This window comes from Hemicordylus capensis, chromosome 5, assembly GCF_027244095.1.
Source record: "Hemicordylus capensis ecotype Gifberg chromosome 5, rHemCap1.1.pri, whole genome shotgun sequence".
NCBI classification, from domain to species: domain Eukaryota; kingdom Metazoa; phylum Chordata; class Lepidosauria; order Squamata; family Cordylidae; genus Hemicordylus; species Hemicordylus capensis.
The window spans coordinates 210,004,526-210,024,100 of record NC_069661.1 but is presented as its reverse complement, the minus strand read 5'-3'; the positions used below and the strand labels follow the sequence as shown (position 1 = coordinate 210,024,100).

Genomic DNA, 19,575 nt, shown 5'->3' with positions numbered 1-19,575 from the left:
TCCAGCCTTGCCTGCAAACAATATCAAATGGACACAGGCGCCCGCCTGCTTCGCCAGCAGTGGTCCTCCTTTCATGCCTCTTCCGTGCCATGCTGTGCCAGGAGTGTCACTGAGACCCAGCCTGGCAAGTCCCAACTTGTTCTTCCGCGGCATGTGACGACACAAGCGACTGTCTCCATCCAACAGTCATCTGCTGCAACTGACCAAGTGGGCTCTAGTCCAAGAAAAAATATGCTAAAATAAATGCGTTAGTCTTTAAAGTGTGACAAGAGAAGACTGTTGTTTTTACGCGACTATATGCATGCAACATTTCATTACATATCTCAAGTTTGTTGTGTATCCCCTTGTCTCTAGACCTGTTCAGTCATGCATGAGGGGGAGGGGTTCATGGGAAGCTACTTTATTGGTCCATCTAGCTCTGACAGGCAACAGGCTCTCCAGGATTTCAGACAACAGGTCTTCCCCAGCCCAACCTGACAGGGATTGGTCCTGCATGCAAAGCTGATGCGCTGCCACTGAACTATTTTTTGCATGAATGACCATAGCCCTGTTCACACATTATGTTCAACGCTTGCATGACAAGTGTACAGTGTACACAGGCGCAGATCAGTACACATGTACAGCGATTCACACATTATGTTAAACACAGAGTACATTTCCTATCTGTATCATGCACTGGAGGGACCTGTACCCAGGTTTACTTTAAAAATCATCACAGATACATTCATTCACACAAAAACACATACCTGTGTACAGACACCTGTACATACAGTTGATCCAGCGTGGTGTGGTGGTTAGAGTGCTGGACTAGGACCGGGGAGACCCGAATTCAAATCCCCATTCAGTCATACTAGCTGGGTGACTCTGGGCCAGTCATTTCTCTCTCACAATGGTTGTTGTGAGAATAAACTCAAGTATGTAGTACATCGCTGTGGGCTCCTTGGAGAAAGAGCGGGATAGAAATGTAAATAAATAAATAAATAAAGAAAGAAAGAAAGAAAGAAAGAAAGAAAGTCTGGATAGGGCTCACATGTGCATTCATTCTAAAAGTGAACTTGGGTACAAGCCCCCTGAAATGCAGGACAGACACAGAAAGTGTACTGTTGTATGTGTGTACATATCTGGATGTACATTCACTGTACACAGTTTGTACAGATGCTGAACATAACAGAAGAGGTGTTTCTGAGGTCGGTATCAATGCTTGTCTAATAACAAAGCTGAATCCAGAATTTTAAACTAGAAAAAACAGGAAATACAAACATCTCAAGGCCTCCTTGAATTAGCATAACAGGAAATGGTAGTCATCAGTTTATGCAGACAATTGCTGCACTAGACATTTTTGTATATGTTTCTCTTATTTAATATAAATGAAGCATACACCATCATTACCAATAAATTATTAATTTATTATTTATTTATTAAGAGTACGTATAAACTGCTTTATTTGTATATGTTAAATTGTATTACATTTCTATAATATATTCCTCAGCCCTTGGTTTGTATCAACAATGTACAAGGAGCTGTACATAACATAGTTCTGGCAATGCAATTATAGAACAACTCTTTTTGAGACAAGGCATAGTCTAACTTACACAGAACAACATACAAAGCCAAGGATATTTGCTAGCATTTGTAGTCTCAACTAAGCACATTTTTATTTATTATTATTCCCCCCACAAGTCCTGCCTTGCTGCCTCATCATGGCAGGGTGTGGGGATGAGCGAAGTACACCAGGAAGAAAACTCCCAATAGGGTCACCCAAGGCACAAAGGTCATCCCAGCTGCCCAGCTAAAGCAAGCAGGCATCTATATTGGGCAGCAGCGATATAGGAAGGACGGTCAGTTTAGTGACGACAAAGGCATCATTCCATACTGTGTGGAGGAAAGCATGGTAAACCACTCCTGTATTTTACCAAGAAAACCACATGGATAGACAAGACAGAATGATTGTTGATGTAGTACCAGATGATGGGCCCCTCAGGTTGGATGGTACTCAACATGCTACTGAGGAAGAGCTGAGGATTGATGGTGTTTATGATGTGGTTAGGTTAAAGCCCTTTGGACGTCTAGCTGCTGCTGTTGCCATGCGGGAAAAGAAAATCTGACGCTGCAAAGACAGAATTACAATGGGAATGTGGAACGTAAGAAGCACAAATATGGGAAAGCTCGACATAGTGAAAGATGAAACGAATCTACTACAGACTGACATCTTAGGCATCAGTGAATTAAAATGGACTGGTATTGGACACTTTCAGTCAGAAAATCATACCATTTTACTACTCAGGACACGAAAAACAAAGAAGGAACGGTGTTGCTTTCAAAGTCAGGAAGAATATAGCAATGTCAGTACTTGAGTGCAATGCGGTCAGTGACCAACTAATATCAGTTAGATTCCATGGACAACCCTTTAACATGACAGCTTTTTCAAGTCTATGCCCCAACGAGTGATGCAGAAGAGGAGGAAGTTGATGAGTTTATGCTCAAGTTCAGTCTGAAAATTGACAGAACATGCAAGCAAGATGTAATGCTGGTGGTTGGAGACTGAAATGCCAAAGCTGGAAATGGTAAGGAGGAAAACACAGTCAGACTGTATGGCTTAAGAAACAGAAATGAAGCAGGAGAATGACTTATTAATTTCTGCCAATCCAATGATCTCTTCATTGCTAACACATTCTTCAAACAACCGAAGCCGTACCTATACACATGGGCATCACCAGATGGAGTACACAGAAATCAAATTGATTACATTACTACCATACATTGGACACATCATACAAAGATCCAGCTCCCTTGAGAAGTCCATTATGCTGGGAAAAGTTGAAGGAAAGAGAAGAAGAGGATGACCAGCAGCAAAGTGGATGGACTAGATTACGACAGCAATGAATGTAGCCCTGAGAGTCCTAAAAGACCAAGTTGAAGACAGAGCATCCTGGAAATAATCTATCTATGTGGTCGCTAAGAGTTGACACCGACTTGACAGCATTTAATCAATCAATCATTATTTCAGAATGAGAGCTGGTCTTGTGGCAGCAAGCATGACTTGTCCCCTTAGCTAAGCAGGGTCCACCCTGGTTACATATGAAAGAGAGACTAGAAGTGTGAGTATTGTGTGGCAGATGTTTGTCTGTTTGTAGTCGGAAGTCCCATAATATTTTTACATCTTCATTTTCTTCAACTTTTTCAATTTGATGGTCCCACCAATTCTTGGCTACAGGTAGCTTGTATTTTTTGCAGATGTTCCTTGTCATGCCTTTGTTTGTAGTCAGTCTATTATTTATTATTATTATTATTATTTCAATTTTTATACCGCCCTTCCGAAAATGGCTCAGGGCGGTTTACAAAGAGAAATAAAACAAATAAGATGGCTCACTGTCCCCAAAGGGCTCACATTCTAAAAAGAAACATAAGACACACACCAGCAACAGTCACTGGAAGTACTGTGCTGGGGGTGGATAGGGCCAGTTACTCTCCCCCTGCTAAATAAAGAGAATCACCACGGTAAAAGGCAATCTTAGCCCTCCTCCTTCATTCCACTCCCTCCCCACACTTATACAATGGTCCCACCCACAGTTCGTCTTAACTTTACAAAGCAACACCTCGTTATGCACATTATGATCAAGGGATGCTGTAGTAAAAGTTACTTCACTGTGTATAGGTTTGGGTTACAAATCTTCCAATGTCTCCCTTGACAAATTGGCTATCAACACTTAATGGAGATGGAGTAATGCTTTTAAAACTGAGCTTCACTAAACGATTTATGGATAAACATTGATCTTCATTTTATTTCCACGCCCATTATAAACGTGGCATTGGGCGAGCACAAAAGACTTCTCTATTTGGCTAGCCATGTGCCCGACGTCTCGTTGGAACTGCGATTTCAACCACTCTGTTAGGTTTGCCAGCGCAAATGGCCCCCCACCCGGATATCTGACATCCTAGCAGTGCACGTGCACGCAGGTGACCTGGTTTACACGAAATACCGAATGCCTGAAACGCCATATAGGTAAGTCCACTTGGCTCACCCAACACCACATTTAAATCGGGCCCCAATATCAAGCAGATAACTAAGGCACAGGAAACCCCTCATGTGCATGTGTGAATACAAGATGTACTCAGGTTTAGAAATGCAGACGTTGCCATGAGTTTAAAGCACGCAACAACGCAAATCAGACTACAAATATTTGCCTGTGCTAAGTAAACACTACGCCTTCCATAGAATTTTAACTTCTCCTCGGGGAACTGTAGAGCCCTCTCCCTTCCATCCTTCCTCAGTTTCCTTCTCCACCTCATCTCTGCCTCCTGTGCCCGTCTTATTTCCCTGCCACCCTTCACCCTCGGTCTCACCATCTCTCGCCGCTTTTCTTTCCCGCGTTTTTGTTGCTTTTTCCGGCCGCACAGCCGCCAGAATTCTTGCCTAACCCTAGAATTTTCCTATTGGCAACTACCGACGCCTCCTGCGTTCTGATTGGTCATCTGTCATACGCAGCTAAATTGGTGCTATGGCAAGCTCGAGCGGGAAGGTACACAGGGGTCGGGGTAGTTGCATTGTGGGTTATTTGGTGCAAGGTGAGATGGAAGACTAGCTAGTGCTCGAAATCACCATCGATGTGAGGGGTACTCCTCAAAGAAGCGTGCATCCTGTCCTTCATAACCCAGGGGCCAAGCCTGTAAACTGGGGGTGGGGGGAAACTGGGAGCATAAAGTAGCGGAGGAGTTTACACTCCTAAGAAAGCCTAGAGTTTGGAGAGGCACTTAGAAAAAGGCGGTGAAATGTAAGCCAAAAGGGAGACAGTCGTTGCAAAAAGAGAGGGGGAAATCTGGGGAATAGCTGGAGAGAAGCTGTGACAGGTACATAGGTACCTTCTAAAACGGAAACAGACTTAAACTTTGTCTTTGACTTAAAATTAGAGGTGGGAGTGAGTTTCTCAAACAAAACTTTCCCTATTTTGTTTGCAAAGTGCCAGTGATTCTTTAACTTTATAAACACTGCAGTCCTAAACACCTGTTTACTTAGAAGTTTAAGTTCTGTTGATTTCACTTTCAGTAGAGCTTTGAAATGTATTTTTTTAATGTATCTTTTCCTTAATATCCCACTCTTCCTCCAAGGAACCCAGAATGGTGTGCATAATTATATTTATCCTCACAACAACCCTGTGAGGTAGGTCAGGCTGAGATATAAATTACTCATGCAGGGTTACTCAGTGAGTTTCTTGGCTGAATGGGGATTTGAACTTGAGTCTCCCCGGTCTCTGTCCAACACTAACCACTACTGAATATACTGGGGTGGGGTGTGAGTCCAATAGCCTTCCCCAGCACTGGCCAATCAGCTACTGTATCTGTCACTATGAAAGCAGAATTGAAAGTTATGTGAGGAAACTTTAAGGTGTGGTGAGCCACTTTTTCTGAACTACCACACCAATACCTCTGCACAAATTAAGGAATATATACTACCGTAGTCTGTTCCAAACAATTCAAAAGCCTTTCTGCTCAGACCTGGAGAACTGCCAGGATTCCCAGTGTGGTTTCTGACTTGAAATGAAAATGTAATAATGGTTTGCATTTATTATTACATAAAGTAGGCACTATGGTCTCTGCAGGTGTTTCATCAGGGCAGGCTCTATTCACAACAATGGCTATAATAGTCAAGTGGGGGAAATATGAAATCCTTGTTCTGCGCCTAAAGACCAATAGTTCTGAGCCAAGTCTGTTAATAGATTCAGAAGTCAGTACTAATTATTCATATACAAAGATTTTACAGGATTAATGTATGCCAGCAGAGGGAGGTAAGGAGGAGCAGTAAGCAATAATTCAGTCCTAAATTCTGCTTGAATTTGTCCTAGGATGTACACAAGCAGCCTGGTAAGGTGGGAGAGACTTACTGTAGCTCTGTGCTGCAGTAAGGCATGCCTTCTCTGTATACAAGACACTTGTTCTGCTCTTAGAACACAAAAAGCAGCCCTATGCTAAGCATATTTACTTGGAAGTAAATTCATCTGAATTCAATGGGACTTCCTCCCAAATTAATGTGTTTGGGTTGCAACCTAAGGGTTGAGTAACAGTTGGTCATGTCAGGGGCTGCAGAGCTAGAAAGTGGGCCTCACAGGATGAGGCCTGGGCCTATATGCAGTAGGACTCAGTGCTTGAATGATTGAGGTAAGGTAAAGGGGTTTTAATGAAACCCCCAAACCTCACTCCCATTCTCCCATCAACTGTAGCCAAATCATTTATTCCCATAGCTTTCTAAAAACAAAGCAGTACAAATGTTTAGAGAGCTATTCCTTTTCAGCTCCCCATCCTGTCCCCACCCAATAATTTGACCACTTGGAGTGTGGTCAAATTATTTGTTGCTTTCCCCCCACTCCGTCCTGGTTGCGCTCTAATACCAGCACATTGTGCTTAAGCTGGGAGTTATTCGCACATGGCTTCATGCTTCGGGGTAAATGTTAAGTGAAGCCTCTACACTCGCGGTCTTGAGAGAAGCAGGCCCTCCCCTCTGTTCTTGGGTCATGTGTTGAAACAAGTTCACGAGGCATGCTCTGTGATTTCCTTCTAGCCAATGGGGTGGGGAGAGAGAGCTTCCTAAAAAATGATTTCTCCATTTCTAAAGAGAACATCCCTCTTCTCATACTAATGATTTTACGTCAGTGCCTCTCCCTGTTTGCTTTGGTGTTTTCAGAAAAAGTAGCTTAAAACCAGCATTTTAAAAATCTGGAAATACGTTGAGATTAGCTAGAATTCACAACATAAAGCCCGATTTGTGTGTGGAGTGGGTCCAAGAATCTCGAAGGAACTTCAGGGTAAGTTTGTCTGGTGTGTGAACGCACACACTCTCTGAAGCAGATTCGGGGTAGAAGCCCCTTGTGTAAAGCCTCCAGGAAAACTTTTCTTACCACTTTATCTATGGCCTGGATCTAGTTCTTCTCACTTCAGAAAGCAGTTGAAACAGTAGTGGAACCTGGAAGTTTTTCACACAGGGCTTTTAAAGCCCTTTAATTCACATCTCTTCCGGAATGGAGGGATGCGTTCACATATCAGCCAGATTTACCCCGAAGTCCCTGTGAGTTATCAGGGAGCAGTTTACATACAATTCGGATTTTTCACTGCGCGTTAAGAGTGTTGCCCGATTTATATCCGGGGTTAAAAAAATCCACTATTTACACTGGTTTTTTGAGGGGGACAACATAGAGTTTGCAGTAAAGCCTCCCTGTAAACTTGCGGCAAAGACTGCTGTGTGTAAAAGTCCCCAGAGAAGAGCCTTTGAAGGTGACTTAGGTATATGGACAGGCTTAGGTTGGAGTAGGAGTCCAGGCCACATAGGACATAAAAGTAAGCACTGGTGTAACCTTACCAGCACTTTGAATTGTGCTTGAAAACAGACCAGGAGCCAACAGAGCTCTTTTCGTACTGGCAAGTTGTATTCTTATCAACTAGTCCAGTAGCAACCTGGTGCTGTATTTTGAAATCACTGTTGTTTTTAAAAAGCCTTCAAAGGCAGCCCTGTATATCACTCATTACAGTAACCTAATCTGGAGATTTTTAGAGCAATGATTATGACCAAGCTATTACTGTCTAGGAGAGGTCACAATGTAGATCTTGGCAGGTAGAAGGCAATATTTGCCAAAGAGGCAGAGCTGGATCCATTAGCACCCTCATACTGCAATCCTGAACCTGATCCGACAACCCCATCTGGAACAGACTGATTACTACCTTCCAGATGAACCAACATTACCTCCATCTTATTTGGGTTGGGCTTCAATTTATTAGCCACCATCCAGACCATTACCATCCCCGGTCATCAAGTTAGCATGTCTGCTGACTCAGGAGTTGGATGTCAACAGCATATTGATGATACCAAATCACTGCATGACCTGACTCATCGGCTAGCTTTATGTTGATGTTAAAAGGCATGGGGGACAAGATAGAACCATGCAAGACCCCACAGCATAAATGCCACAGGATCAAAAAGTAGCCTTCCAGCACCACTTTCTAGAAGTGGCCTTCTAAGTAGGAATGGAGCCACTGAGACACACTGCACCTGATCTCCAAATAAGCTATCCCAAAGGATACTGTAGTTGATGGTGTCGAGGTGTGAGCAGCCCATTATGTGAGTATCTGGCTTTGAGATTAGCTTTACGGTTTTGACAGTCAGGCAGGTAGAGGTCACTGGGTTGGCCAAACTATATCAAAATGATGGTCTGGCCTTTTCCCTTTATATCAGCAGAATAGAAGCTCCTGCTCATTTCCAGCCTTGTCTTGCTTTCCCCCTTTCTAGAGCCTGATCTATTTTCCAAGTTGACTAGGAGAAATCTGTAGGATTGTCAGCTTTTAAAATGGCCACTGTAGGTGTGTCTTTAACAGCAGCTTAATTGCAGACATTACGATTTGTTTATGTCAACCTTCAGTTGTTGATTTCTGCACATCAAGATTTTGTTGAGGACACAAGAGCCGGTGTCGAAGACACCGATTTGTTTATGTCAACCTTCAGTTGTTGATTTCTGCACATCAAGATTTTATTGAGGACGCAACAGCCGGTGTGGCTAGGGGTTTTTCTGATCATGTGGCACTCCTAATCTCTTGCTTAGTCATTGTCTTGTAGCAGCCCCATCTCAGGGAAAACTTGCTGCTAGTCCTGAGTCATGGGAAAGACTGACCACTTTTGCCAACCTGTCCAGAGCACTCTGTTGGTTCATGCCTATATTTCTGCAATGTGGGTCGATGTTTACAACCTTAAAAGGCGCACTTCTGTTCCTGAATGTTCCATCTATTGTGGTTATTTCTCCTGTCATTACAGTTGACTTTTAATTATTACGAAATCAGAAATAACCTTTTTTCCTAATGCCATCTTTGGCCATAGCACACTGGTTGATAAAGAAGTGGGGAAAGGCACGATCTTTTCTAGCCTTCCCATAACAAAGCCTCCCAAGGAGGCCTCTAATACCATGCAACCCCATATTTATACAGCCGTGTTCTGTCTCGGCTCTAGAAACATCTAGATCTTTATTCCTTAATATAGGCAGACCATAAGTGGCATCAGATCCGCTGTGTTGTTTCTTTATCTATCTCCTTTGCCCTCTGCACCTTTCTCTGTTGTTCCCAATGGCCTTGGGTGCACACATGTGTTCATTCATAGTACACAACTGTGGCTACAGCTGTTCATTGGAGCAGCAGATACATGGAATGCCATGGCGGTCAGTTGGGGCAGCAGATTTGTTGGCTTCCTCAACACTTCAAGGGCCACTGCTTTAATGCTGGGGCCTGGGCACTAAAATGCTGGGCATTTCAGCCACAAGGAGGGACAAGTAGAGGGGACAGAAGAAAAAGCTAGTGGGGCACGATCTAGCCAAAGTTAAGCTCCTGTAAGTCTCCCTGATTTCAATGGGAAATTGAGCACAGACTTCAGTCTCTCCATTGCAATCAGTGGGTGGAACTTCAAAGTCTTTGACTTTGGCTGGATTGTGCCCATCATAGTACAAGAACCCTGTATTTTCCCTTTATGGCCAATTATGTGTTTCTTCTAAATAGCCTAAAATTAGTTTCTGATCATTGTAGCACAAAGTGATAATGAATGTTAACAAAGAGCAGAAGTGGATGCTATGTTTCTTTAGGAACTAATTTTATTCATTCATTCATTCATTTATATTAAACTTCTATACCACCCAAACTTTCATCTCTGGGCAGTTCAGTTGCTTTTTATTTTTTAAATAAAAAGCAATTTAGTTGCTTTTTATTTTTTATTTGTTGTAGCACTCGCTGCTCATAATAATTGTTCCTTAAGTAACCCTGCTTGATGGAATGGCCTTTTCTCACAGCTTTTGATGGAGACATCTGGAAACTGCAGCACCCCATATGCCAGACTGACTACACATCTACAGGATCTGGAGCCACGAGTGGGCAAAAGACGCTTGTCACAGGCACGGCACAGAGCTACATTGGCAGGACTCTTCAACAACTTACGAGAAAGTGTATATTCTCAGAAAAATAATTCTGCATCCAAGGTACAGAAATCAGTCTGTATCAGCACACATGAACTGATAATTGCTAAGCATTGTTATTATATGATTACTATAACAGTCAAAAGTACTTAAAGTTGTGTATATGCCTTTCATTTTGCCTTGAAATATTCTAAATAGTTTCCATTTGTAAAAATGTTTTTCTTTCTTTCTTTCTTTCTTTCTTTCTTTCTTTCTTTCTTTCTTTCTTTCTTTTTGATAGGAGGGAACTTCAGATATCAGAACTGCATACCTGCCAACATGTCCCTATTTTCCCATTCAGGTGAATGGTGAAATAGGGACATGTTACCAGGCATAGAATTGTGGGTTTCTGACTTGTATCGTATCCTACCTTGCCTGTAAAAGGTTTTAAATCTCTTAATAATTGCAGTATTCTGAAAGCAGTTCAGGGAAATCTTTGAGCTTCAACTACATCTTTGACATACATTTTTGAGTACCAAGTAGGCTGTATTTCCAAATGTTCATTCCAAATGCCAACACATTCCAAATGTGTTGGAATTTGTACACACTGGAACTAGTATGATGCTAATTCCAGTGTGTACTAATTTTTAAGAGATGTAGGCAAAATTTAGCATCATCAATAAAATAAATAGCTCTGAATTGGCAATAAAGTCTGATATGTTCTTCAAAGAACATCATATCAAAGAATATCAGTCCTTGGCTTTGCTGCTGACTTGCTTTAGGACATCACTTCAATTCTCCATAAGGCCATGGTTTGCAGTCTGGGCATAATAATGCTTATTTCAAAGAGTGTTTGTAAAACCACGTTCAGATGCAGAGCCTTATTAAAGCTGTTCACTTGTACAAGTGGAGTTTGACTGAATCCTGAATGTAGGTAGCCCTATTAGCAGCAGAAAGTCAACCTGTTTCATCTTTGTCATAAAGGCATACATAATGAAGAAACAGGAATCGTTCCAGATTCACCTTCTTTCTGACAAGGCTCTTGTGCTTTTAACAGCTGCATTGCAAAAAAGAAAGCAGCAGATGGCATTTTCCCTGGCACGGAGATACAGCGATATTGCAAGACATCGAGGAGGTTCTCACAATCTGCCTAGCCCGCTTTTGGTGAATCATGTGTTGCCATGGGAGCCTCATAGCAGCAAACCCTCCAAATTCCTCCTCCCCTTAGCCGAGGTTAGCGGAGCCAGCGTTCCGCTAACCCCATCTTTTGGATCGTGTGTTGCTGCGGAGTGGCTCTGCACCGTGCCAACACACAAGGAGACCCCCGCTGGGAGGCTGAAACAAGCCTCCCAACCCTGGGGGTATCTCCAGGATGCCCCACACACTTGCATGGGGCATCCTGGAACTTCCGGGGGCTGCATGGCCCCCGATCCCCCCAGCTCCGTGACGGAGCCGGTAGTCATGTGGGTGGCCAATTCGGCCAACCAGGGCTGCTTTCCTGCTTGTCTGCGGTGAGAGTGGGCTAAGCCCACACTCCCCGCAAACCCCCTAGAGGTGAGCCTTACTGATTGTGAGACTCACCTCATCATCTGTTGATTTTCTGCACATTGTACAGCTGATAAAGGGTCAGAAAGGATGCCAGGAAAAGAAATCACAGGCCTAGGTTCTCATGAATGTAATGAGAATACAATTGATCTCAAGCTCCAGTTTTATGAATTGCACCTGAAGTTGCAAGGGGGCGGGGGGAATCTCCACATTGCATTATCCTACATTAGTGTTCTTCACTGCAAGGCCCAGGGGCAAGTGGTGGCCCCCTGACTAGTTGTTTATTGGGTCTGTGTGAAGCTCCGGCCAAAGCTGAATAATCTGCACAGTCCCTCAGCACCCTTTGGAGACAACCATTCTCACCATGCAGTGCTGCACTTGTTCCAGCACTCTGGGGCTTCTTTTTAGGGAAATGGAGCCCTTTTAGTATCTTATACCATCTTGGAAGATCTGTATAGAGCGCTGGGAAACGTAACCCCTCCCAGTGCTTTCCCCAAGAGAGGGCTTCTCCTGAGAGGACCCTCCCAGCACTGAGAAAATGCAGGACTGTGTGGAGGTCAGCACAATGGGAAATGACTCTCACGTTGAAAGTGCTTTGCCCAAGTGGCCCCTGCTTGAATTATAGTGAAGATCACTATTCTATGTTGTGAGTAGCTTTTTGTTGTTGTTGTTGTTGGCTATATGTGTTGGTCTATTGTTTGTGATGTAGAAGGGGGCATCGCCAGATCACCATGATGCTGTCTCAGAGATACAAGTTAGGGGATATCTAGATTACAAATGCATATCAGTTTGGTAGCAGTTTTACTGCTGTGGCTTCCCCTGAACAATCCCAGGAATTGTGGTTGGTGTGGGTGCCGAGACTTCTCTGTTAGGAATCTCTGGCCTTCCTCACAGAATAGCCGTTCCCAGGTTCACTGAAGAGTGGGAATAAATATAAATGAATTTAAACCTTTGGGGTGATAGATAGACATGTTCTCCTCACATCATTCTCACAGTGTGCACTATTTGCAACATGGGGCACGTCCTTTGCTTCTCAAGAGGCAATGTGCTTTTTTAGGCTGTTGCTGTTCCTTATGTCAAGCTCGGTTAGTCCTATTACTGTGTGGATAGTTCACTAACCATGCAACAAACAAAATGTATCTCTCTCACTGATGAATTCTGCTTGTATCTGATGAAAAGACACTGTTCAGGGTGTTTGACATTTTCAGACCTCCAAACTATCACAGGATTAAGTGCCATCAAATCGGTGTCGAGTCTTAGCGACTACATAGATAGATTTTCTCCAGGATGATCTGTCTTCAACTTGGCCTTTAAGGTCTCTCAGTAGCATTCATTGCTGTTGTAATCGAGTCCATCCACCTTGCTGCTGGTCGTCCTCTTCGTCTCTTTCCTTCAATTTTCCCCAGCATTATGGACTTCTCAAGGGAGCTGGGTCTTCACATAATGTGTCCAAAGTATGATAGTTTGAGCCTGGTCATTTGTGCCTCAAGTGAAAATTTTGGATTGATGTGTTCTATGATCCTTTTCTTTGTATTCCTGGCTGTCCATGGTATCCTCAAAAGTCTTCTCCAGCACCAAATTTTGAATGCGTCAATACTTTTTCTGTCTTTCTTCTTCAAAGTCCAGCTTTTGGATCCATAGAGTGTCACAGGAAAAACTGTAAACCTATCATGCTTTGTTGTTATATATGTTCTGATGGTCATAATGAATTATCAAAGTAAATTTATAAACTTGGATGAAAAAAATTCTATTTTTGACTGGAAAGAATCATAACTTTTCTTTGCTCCCTTCTTGAGTCCTTTTCTTTCCATACATTAATACATTTGGAGGCTCTAAATGGATATTGGATAGATGGATCTGACCCCCCACTAACTGGGCAAAGAGTCATCTTTTAAACTGGTGATTTTCTTATATTTAGCATGGGGAGAGAAAAGAGCAAACAGCCCTAACCAACTCCAGCACAGTATCTATCCAGTGGCTGTTGTGGGTATCTACCTTGCACTTCTTTTTAGACTGTGAGCCCTTTGGGGACAGTGAACCATCTTATTCTTTTTTTCTGTGTAAACCGCTTTGAGAACTTTGTGTGTGTGTTGAAAAGTAGTACATGAATGTAATTTAATAATCATAAGCCAGGAGCAAAACGTTGATCAGGAAACCTAAGACATTGAATTGTTAGTCTCTTCAGAACATGGAAAGATTGACTTTGTTTCCTGTTTTTGTTTAGTGTCAGGTTTTATGTAAGGCTAAGAATTATATCCAAGAGCTGGAACAAACTTTGGAAAATTTGCTGAACATGAAAGGTACAATATACAAGTACTTATCCAAATCTATTTCCCTGGCTCTTTCTTGTCTCTTTGGGAAACATTAAACAGATGACCAAGTTATGGAACTAGTATCAGCCCAGACTGGTTTGTACCTTATGAAAGAACTAGACATTATCATTGCAAACCCAAATAGCAGCCAGGAGGGGAGGCTTCAGTTTGGGTTGGGAGTGTGGCCAAGGCTGAAAGCTGCCCAGCATGGTCCAAGTCCAGATCAGCCCCTCCTGCAGCTGCTGTTTTTGAAACAAAAGCCAATGCTAATGACAGGCTTAATGTAACATGTAGTTTGATCCATAGACTTAGATTGGAAAGACCTAGGCCCCATAGTGAAGCTTGGTCGTAGATTGTCTTGGCCAAGTCACTATTTCCCGGCTCTAACCTACCACTCACAGTTGTGAGGCAGAAATGGAAAACCATGGCTAAACCAGCCTGGGTTTATTAGAAAAAGGTTGGGGATTAAAATGTGATTGACAGCCAAATAATACATGGAGACATTTAGGTGGTTAAGGGGCCATAGAAAAAGAGAGTTTCCTGTGATTTCTCACTGGCCGTAAACCTTGGCATTTGATTTGCCGACTACACAGAACTTGTTTGACATGCCACTTATGTACATCTCCAAGAATCTGTAGTTAAATTGTTCAATTAATTTTATATTATAGCAGTGTATGTTATTGGTTTTATGTTGTGACTAGTATTATTTTATCATAAGCTACTTTGAGCATATTGGGAGGGAAAGCAGGGTATACATATTTCAGTAATAATGATGATGAAAATACCTCCATTGCTTGAAACAATGTCTCCATGTCACTTTTTAAAATGGCCTGATGGTGCGCAAGTCTTGAAATCTGCCCATTTGTGATGGATGTTCTTTCTGCTGGCCACAGAGGTTTTAAATCTTGAGGATGGCAATCCATCAAGCTTGGAGGAAGTAAAGGAGGAGTATGTCAAGATGTACTTCAACCACCACAGGTGAGGCATCAGCAATCTAGAAATACTGAGCTCAATATTGTCCTGTACCATAAGAAGCCTAGTCACAAGCAGCCTAACCCAGGCTAGGGCAGCCCAGCCTGGGTTAGGCGGCTCGTGTGCAATTCCAAGATCTGGTGCCTTTCCACCTAACCCTACTTTTAGCCCTGGTGCCGGGGTTCGGTGCGTGTGCTCTGAGGTTGTGTGCCTAGAGTGCCTGACTCTTGGAGGAATCCACAATGCACTGTGCTCACCATGCAGTGCATTGTGGGATATCTGGAGGCTGGGATGCATTGTCCCGGCCCCCAGAAATCCGTGCTGCTCCAAGTGGATCATGTGGGAGCACAGTCTGCCCATCCCACCAGCAACGATGGATCTCCTCGGGGGAAGGTAAGTTTGGCACAGTAAGTTTGGCACAGTCTTTCTCTCCTGCCTGCCCACCCACTGGTCATGTGCATAGCCTTAAGGTGTGTGTATGTACTACATCTGCTAACTGGGCTGAGACGCACCTCTTAAGTGGTGGTTCTTTTACATTTAGTGAGCTATTTATTCAAGCACAGTGTCTTTTCCAGTGGCTCTCTTGTGTCTTTTTGTTTTTAGATTGTGAACACTTTGGGGACAGGAACCACTATTTTATTTTATTTTGCTGTGTAAACCACATTTGAGTACTTTTGTGTGTGTTGAAAAGTGGTTTAAATTAAATTTTGTTGAAAAGTGGTAATAATAAATTTCATTTTATTTCTTTGTTTGTTTGTTTATCAATACAACCTCTGTCAGGCTGCAGAAACAACAGCAAGAAGGAAAATTAAGGCAGAGCTGGATGGATTCTTAAATACAGCTCATTTAGCTCAGCATAAATTCCATTCCCAAACTCCTTTTGTGTTTGCTTTTCTCTGCCAATATAGACTTCTCCACGTGATTCGTGTAGCCTGGCAAATTGTAGACGATTAACTACCCAGAATAAAGCCTGTTCTTCCAGTCTATACATTCATGGTAAGTTAGGGCATGAACTTAGGTGCTTTTTCTTTCTTTTTGCTTTTTAGTGTTGTGCCTCCTTCAAATGCTGTGAGTCAAAGTGGCACCACAGTCTGGTATGTGATTCAAGAATATGAGAAGAACTCAGCAGAGGAGGATGTGAATCTAAGGCTTACACAGCCACCAGATACCTCTTCTCCTGATCTCATGGAGTTTGAACGGTACATGAAGCAGTATGTTATTCCTTACCTTGGAACAGCCCAACCGGTAGTAATATAGACTGTACCTGTCCCAAGGAAGGCACCTGTGCAGGGGTGTAGCTATAATTGAGCGGATGAGGTCAAAGAACCCGGGGCCCCCCAGCTCCGCTCCTCCCTATTTTCTTCATTATCTCCCTTACTTGGAGGGGCCGCCATGGCCCCTTCTCCCCTAGCTATGCCCCTGTACCTGTGCATCTAATAATTGCAGTGCAGGAGATGTTCAGGGGGTGTGAACATTTCTTCATTCATTGGGTATCACTTCTTCCTTCACAGTGTTGCAGTGATGGGAGAAATTGCACCCTGTTAAACGTCTCTGGGCTGGGCCGCTACCAAAAACACACTTCAAAGTCAGACACTGGGACCCTTCAGGTGCCTCTGGAGTCCAGAATTCCAGCCCTGAATGCTGGGATGACTGAGTGTCTTTGCCTTGGACTATGGAATTAGTGGTTTGTGCACTGGTTAGCAAATTCCAAAGGCTTTGTGTTTAACAACACAGAAAGACAATGGGAGAGCACCTCCTTGTATCGCAGAGAGATTTGACTCACTTGGAGAATTCCTATACTCAAAGAAAAGTTAAAGTATTTGTTCACCTCTGCTAGCATTCAGGGGTTCCTGGCAATATACAGCCATTGGCAGGTGCTTGAAAGGCTTGCACATGAGGGCACATAATTGTACTTCTGGATATTATAAAAATAGCCCCAGACCAGCTGGGAATAAGTGTTGTTGATACAAATGACAAGCCAAGACCTAGCTTGATCCATTTCTCTGAGCAGCACGTCTTCCATTGTCAACTCTTGAATACTATAGAATAATATATCCTTGTACCTGTCTGCAATGTGCCATGTTTTTGGTGACATGCATACAGTGGCAAATCAAACTTGTCCAGCAGGTGGCACAAGCCTGCCTCTCTCATACAGCTGCTTGCCGTGTTCCTTCATTGGCGTTTATGGTTCTTGAGAACTTGCAAAAGTTTTAGTTGGTAGAATCAATAGCTGCACTACATAAATCTGGTATAATTCCTTTGTGGTTTCCACTCCTTCCCTTCCCTCCTTCGGTGATACTCCTAGAGCAAGTCTGACCAGGCCTTTTGTATTAATACAGGCTATCTGTGGCTTCTGCTAGGCCAGTTCGTAACACGTGTGTGTGCTCTTTTAAATATTTTCTCTCCTAAAGTCCATTTTATAATCAGCCATAGTGAGTCTTCCCTTTTAGTTTTCTTCAATATAGTGTTGAACAAGACAAGAGAAGGGGATGGGGCTTTCGCTCAGTGGCAGAACTGGTCTTGTGGTAAAGTGTGCCGTCAAGTCGATTTCGACTTCTGGCAACCACAGAGCCATGTGGTTTTCTTTGGTAGAATACAGGAGGGGTTTACCATTGCCTCCTCCTGCACAGTATGAGATGATGCATTTCAACAAGCAGCTTCCTGTATCGCTGCTGCCTAATATAGGTGTTTTCTCATAGTCTGGGAAACATACCAGCGGGGATTGAAACCAGCAACCTTCTGCTTGTTAGTCAAACATTTCCCCACTGCACCACCTAAGGTGGCTACAGTAGCAAGCATGAATTGTCCCCTTTGCTAAACAGAGTCCGCCCTGGTTTGCATTTGAATGGGAGGAGACTACCTGGTTGAGCACTGTAAGATATTCCCCTTAGGGCAGTGGTTCCAAAACTGGGAGCCCCCAGATGTTGCTGAATTACAACTCCCATCAGCCCCAGCTACAATTTATTGTGGCTGGGGATGATGGGAGCTGTAGTTCAGCAACATCTGGAGGCTCCCTGTTTGGGAACCACTGCCCTACAGGGATGGGGCTGCTTTGGGAAGAGCACCTGTATTTTGCTTGCAGAAGGCTCCCTCCCTGGCATCTCCAGATAGGGCTGGGAGAGACTCCTGCCTGTAACCTTGGAGAAGCCGCTGCCAGTCTGTGTAGGCAAAACTGAGCTAGATGGACGAGTGGTCTGACTCCGTAGAAGGCAGCTTCCTATGTCCCTAGAGCACATGCTTTATATGCAGAAGGTCCCAGGTTCAATCCCTGATATCCTTTGGGAAGAACGGGAATCATCTTCCCATCTGGAAACCTGAAGACAGGCTGAAAGAGAGTGCAGCCAGTACTGACCTAGATCAGGGGCACACAGCTGAAATGCTGCTGTGGGCTGGAACCAACCATGGCTTGGTGTGCGGGGGCTGGTGTTGATTTTCAGCGCTTTTTATTTATTATTTTATTTATTATTTATTTATTTTATTTCATGTAATAATTAATAATTAATTAACATTAGCAATCTTAATGAAAGCAGCTATTAGCTACGTGTGGGTCCCCTTCAAGGGACCCCCAATTTTAACCAAGAATAGTGGCCAGAAAACAGGCCCTGTCCCGGCTTGGTCAGTGGGGCGTCCCCAGTCGGTGCAAGACAGTCCCAAACAAATGCCAAGTCCTCTCCTCTTTCTAAATCGCTGTTGCCTTCAGGCCACAATCACAGCCTTGCTTACTTGGCAGTAAGCCTTACTGGGCACACCATGGGATAGATTTCCAACAAAATATGCCTAAGATGGCATTGTATGTCAGGCAATTTCCAGGGAGGACAGTGACAGGGAACTGACCCAAAGAGTGACCCTCTGCCTGCTGCACCCACCTGATGCTGCTGTTGCCACAGGTCCAGCCCACCTTATCCATTGCTGGTGCATCAGGGCCAGATTAAGCTAGTGTGGAGCCTGTAGCATATGTTATGAAGGGGCCCTAAATTTTTAAAAAATGCACGTAAATATTAAAACATAGCTTATTTACTTGCATAGTAAAGTAATTCCATTTTTTTCCCCATTTGCTATATTTTGGAATATGGGAGACCAAGCCACAAACTCACACTTACTACAGCGGTGAACATTTATATACCGTTTTTCAGTCTAAATTCTCAAAGTGTTTTACATAGAAAAATAAAGAGTGGATAGATGATTTGTCTCCAAAGGGCTCACACTCTAAAAAGAAAAATGCGGTAGGCACCAGCAACAGCCACTGGACAGATGCTGGGCCTTCTCTTAAAAGGCACATTTAGCAGGAAAGGATACTTATCGGAAGCCGGGCATGCGGGGCCCTTGAAAACGTGGGGCCCGTAGCAAATGCTCCATTTGCTACTACGTTAATCCGCCATAGCAGTGCTCCTGTTCCAGCAGCAGCAACTGGTGTGCTCACTCTCATCACTGTGGCTGCCACATGCATTTTCATGGCTCCTGCTGCTGCTGCAGGATATGCCTTCTGGGGGCCAGCAAAAAAGCCCTCTCAGGCCAAATCCAGCCTCTTGGCCTTACGTTGTGCAGGCCTGACCTGGATGCTCCAGTGGTCTGACTCTGTATAAAGCAGCTTCCTACGTTCAAATCAATTTATTTTCTGAAGTCAAAATGTAGGAAGACATAAATTCCTGTCAGAATAGGTAGGAATAATGGACCACAGAATCTGGTAATACTTTTACACATCAGGAAGCTGGGCCACCATGGACCTGACGCCAGCATAGCATAGTGGTTAGAGTGTTGGGCTAGAACTGGCAAGAGCCAAGTTCGAATCTCCATTCAACCATGAAACTCACTAGGTGACTCTGGGCCAGTCACGT

The 19,575-nt window shown here is 43.5% G+C and overlaps 1 protein-coding gene and 1 long non-coding RNA gene across 13 annotated transcripts in view; one reads left to right on the top strand and one right to left on the bottom strand.

The window, feature by feature from the left end:
• Positions 1-12: 12 nt before the first annotated feature.
• On the bottom strand, positions 13-4,471 carry LOC128326666 (uncharacterized). Its single transcript, XR_008308178.1, has 3 exons — positions 4,345-4,471; positions 747-939; positions 13-214 (listed from the first exon to the last, which is right to left on the bottom strand). It is a non-coding gene; the product is annotated as an uncharacterized LOC128326666 (long non-coding RNA).
• The window catches only part of STRA8 (stimulated by retinoic acid 8), a 33,522-nt gene continuing 17,560 nt past the window's right edge, over positions 3,614-19,575 (top strand). For 2 of the 12 annotated variants that reach the window (XR_008308177.1, XM_053253893.1), the window contains exons 1-5: positions 4,410-4,520; positions 9,810-9,995; positions 13,681-13,756; positions 14,662-14,746; positions 15,787-15,951. Coding sequence is in view for 11 of the 12 variants with exons in the window: in XM_053253893.1 (XP_053109868.1) it covers positions 4,500-4,520; positions 9,810-9,995; positions 13,681-13,756; positions 14,662-14,746; positions 15,787-15,951 (533 nt within the window). In the remaining variant the exon portion in view is untranslated. The other 10 variants (XM_053253901.1, XM_053253899.1, XM_053253898.1 and 7 more) reach the window with 10 other exon arrangements.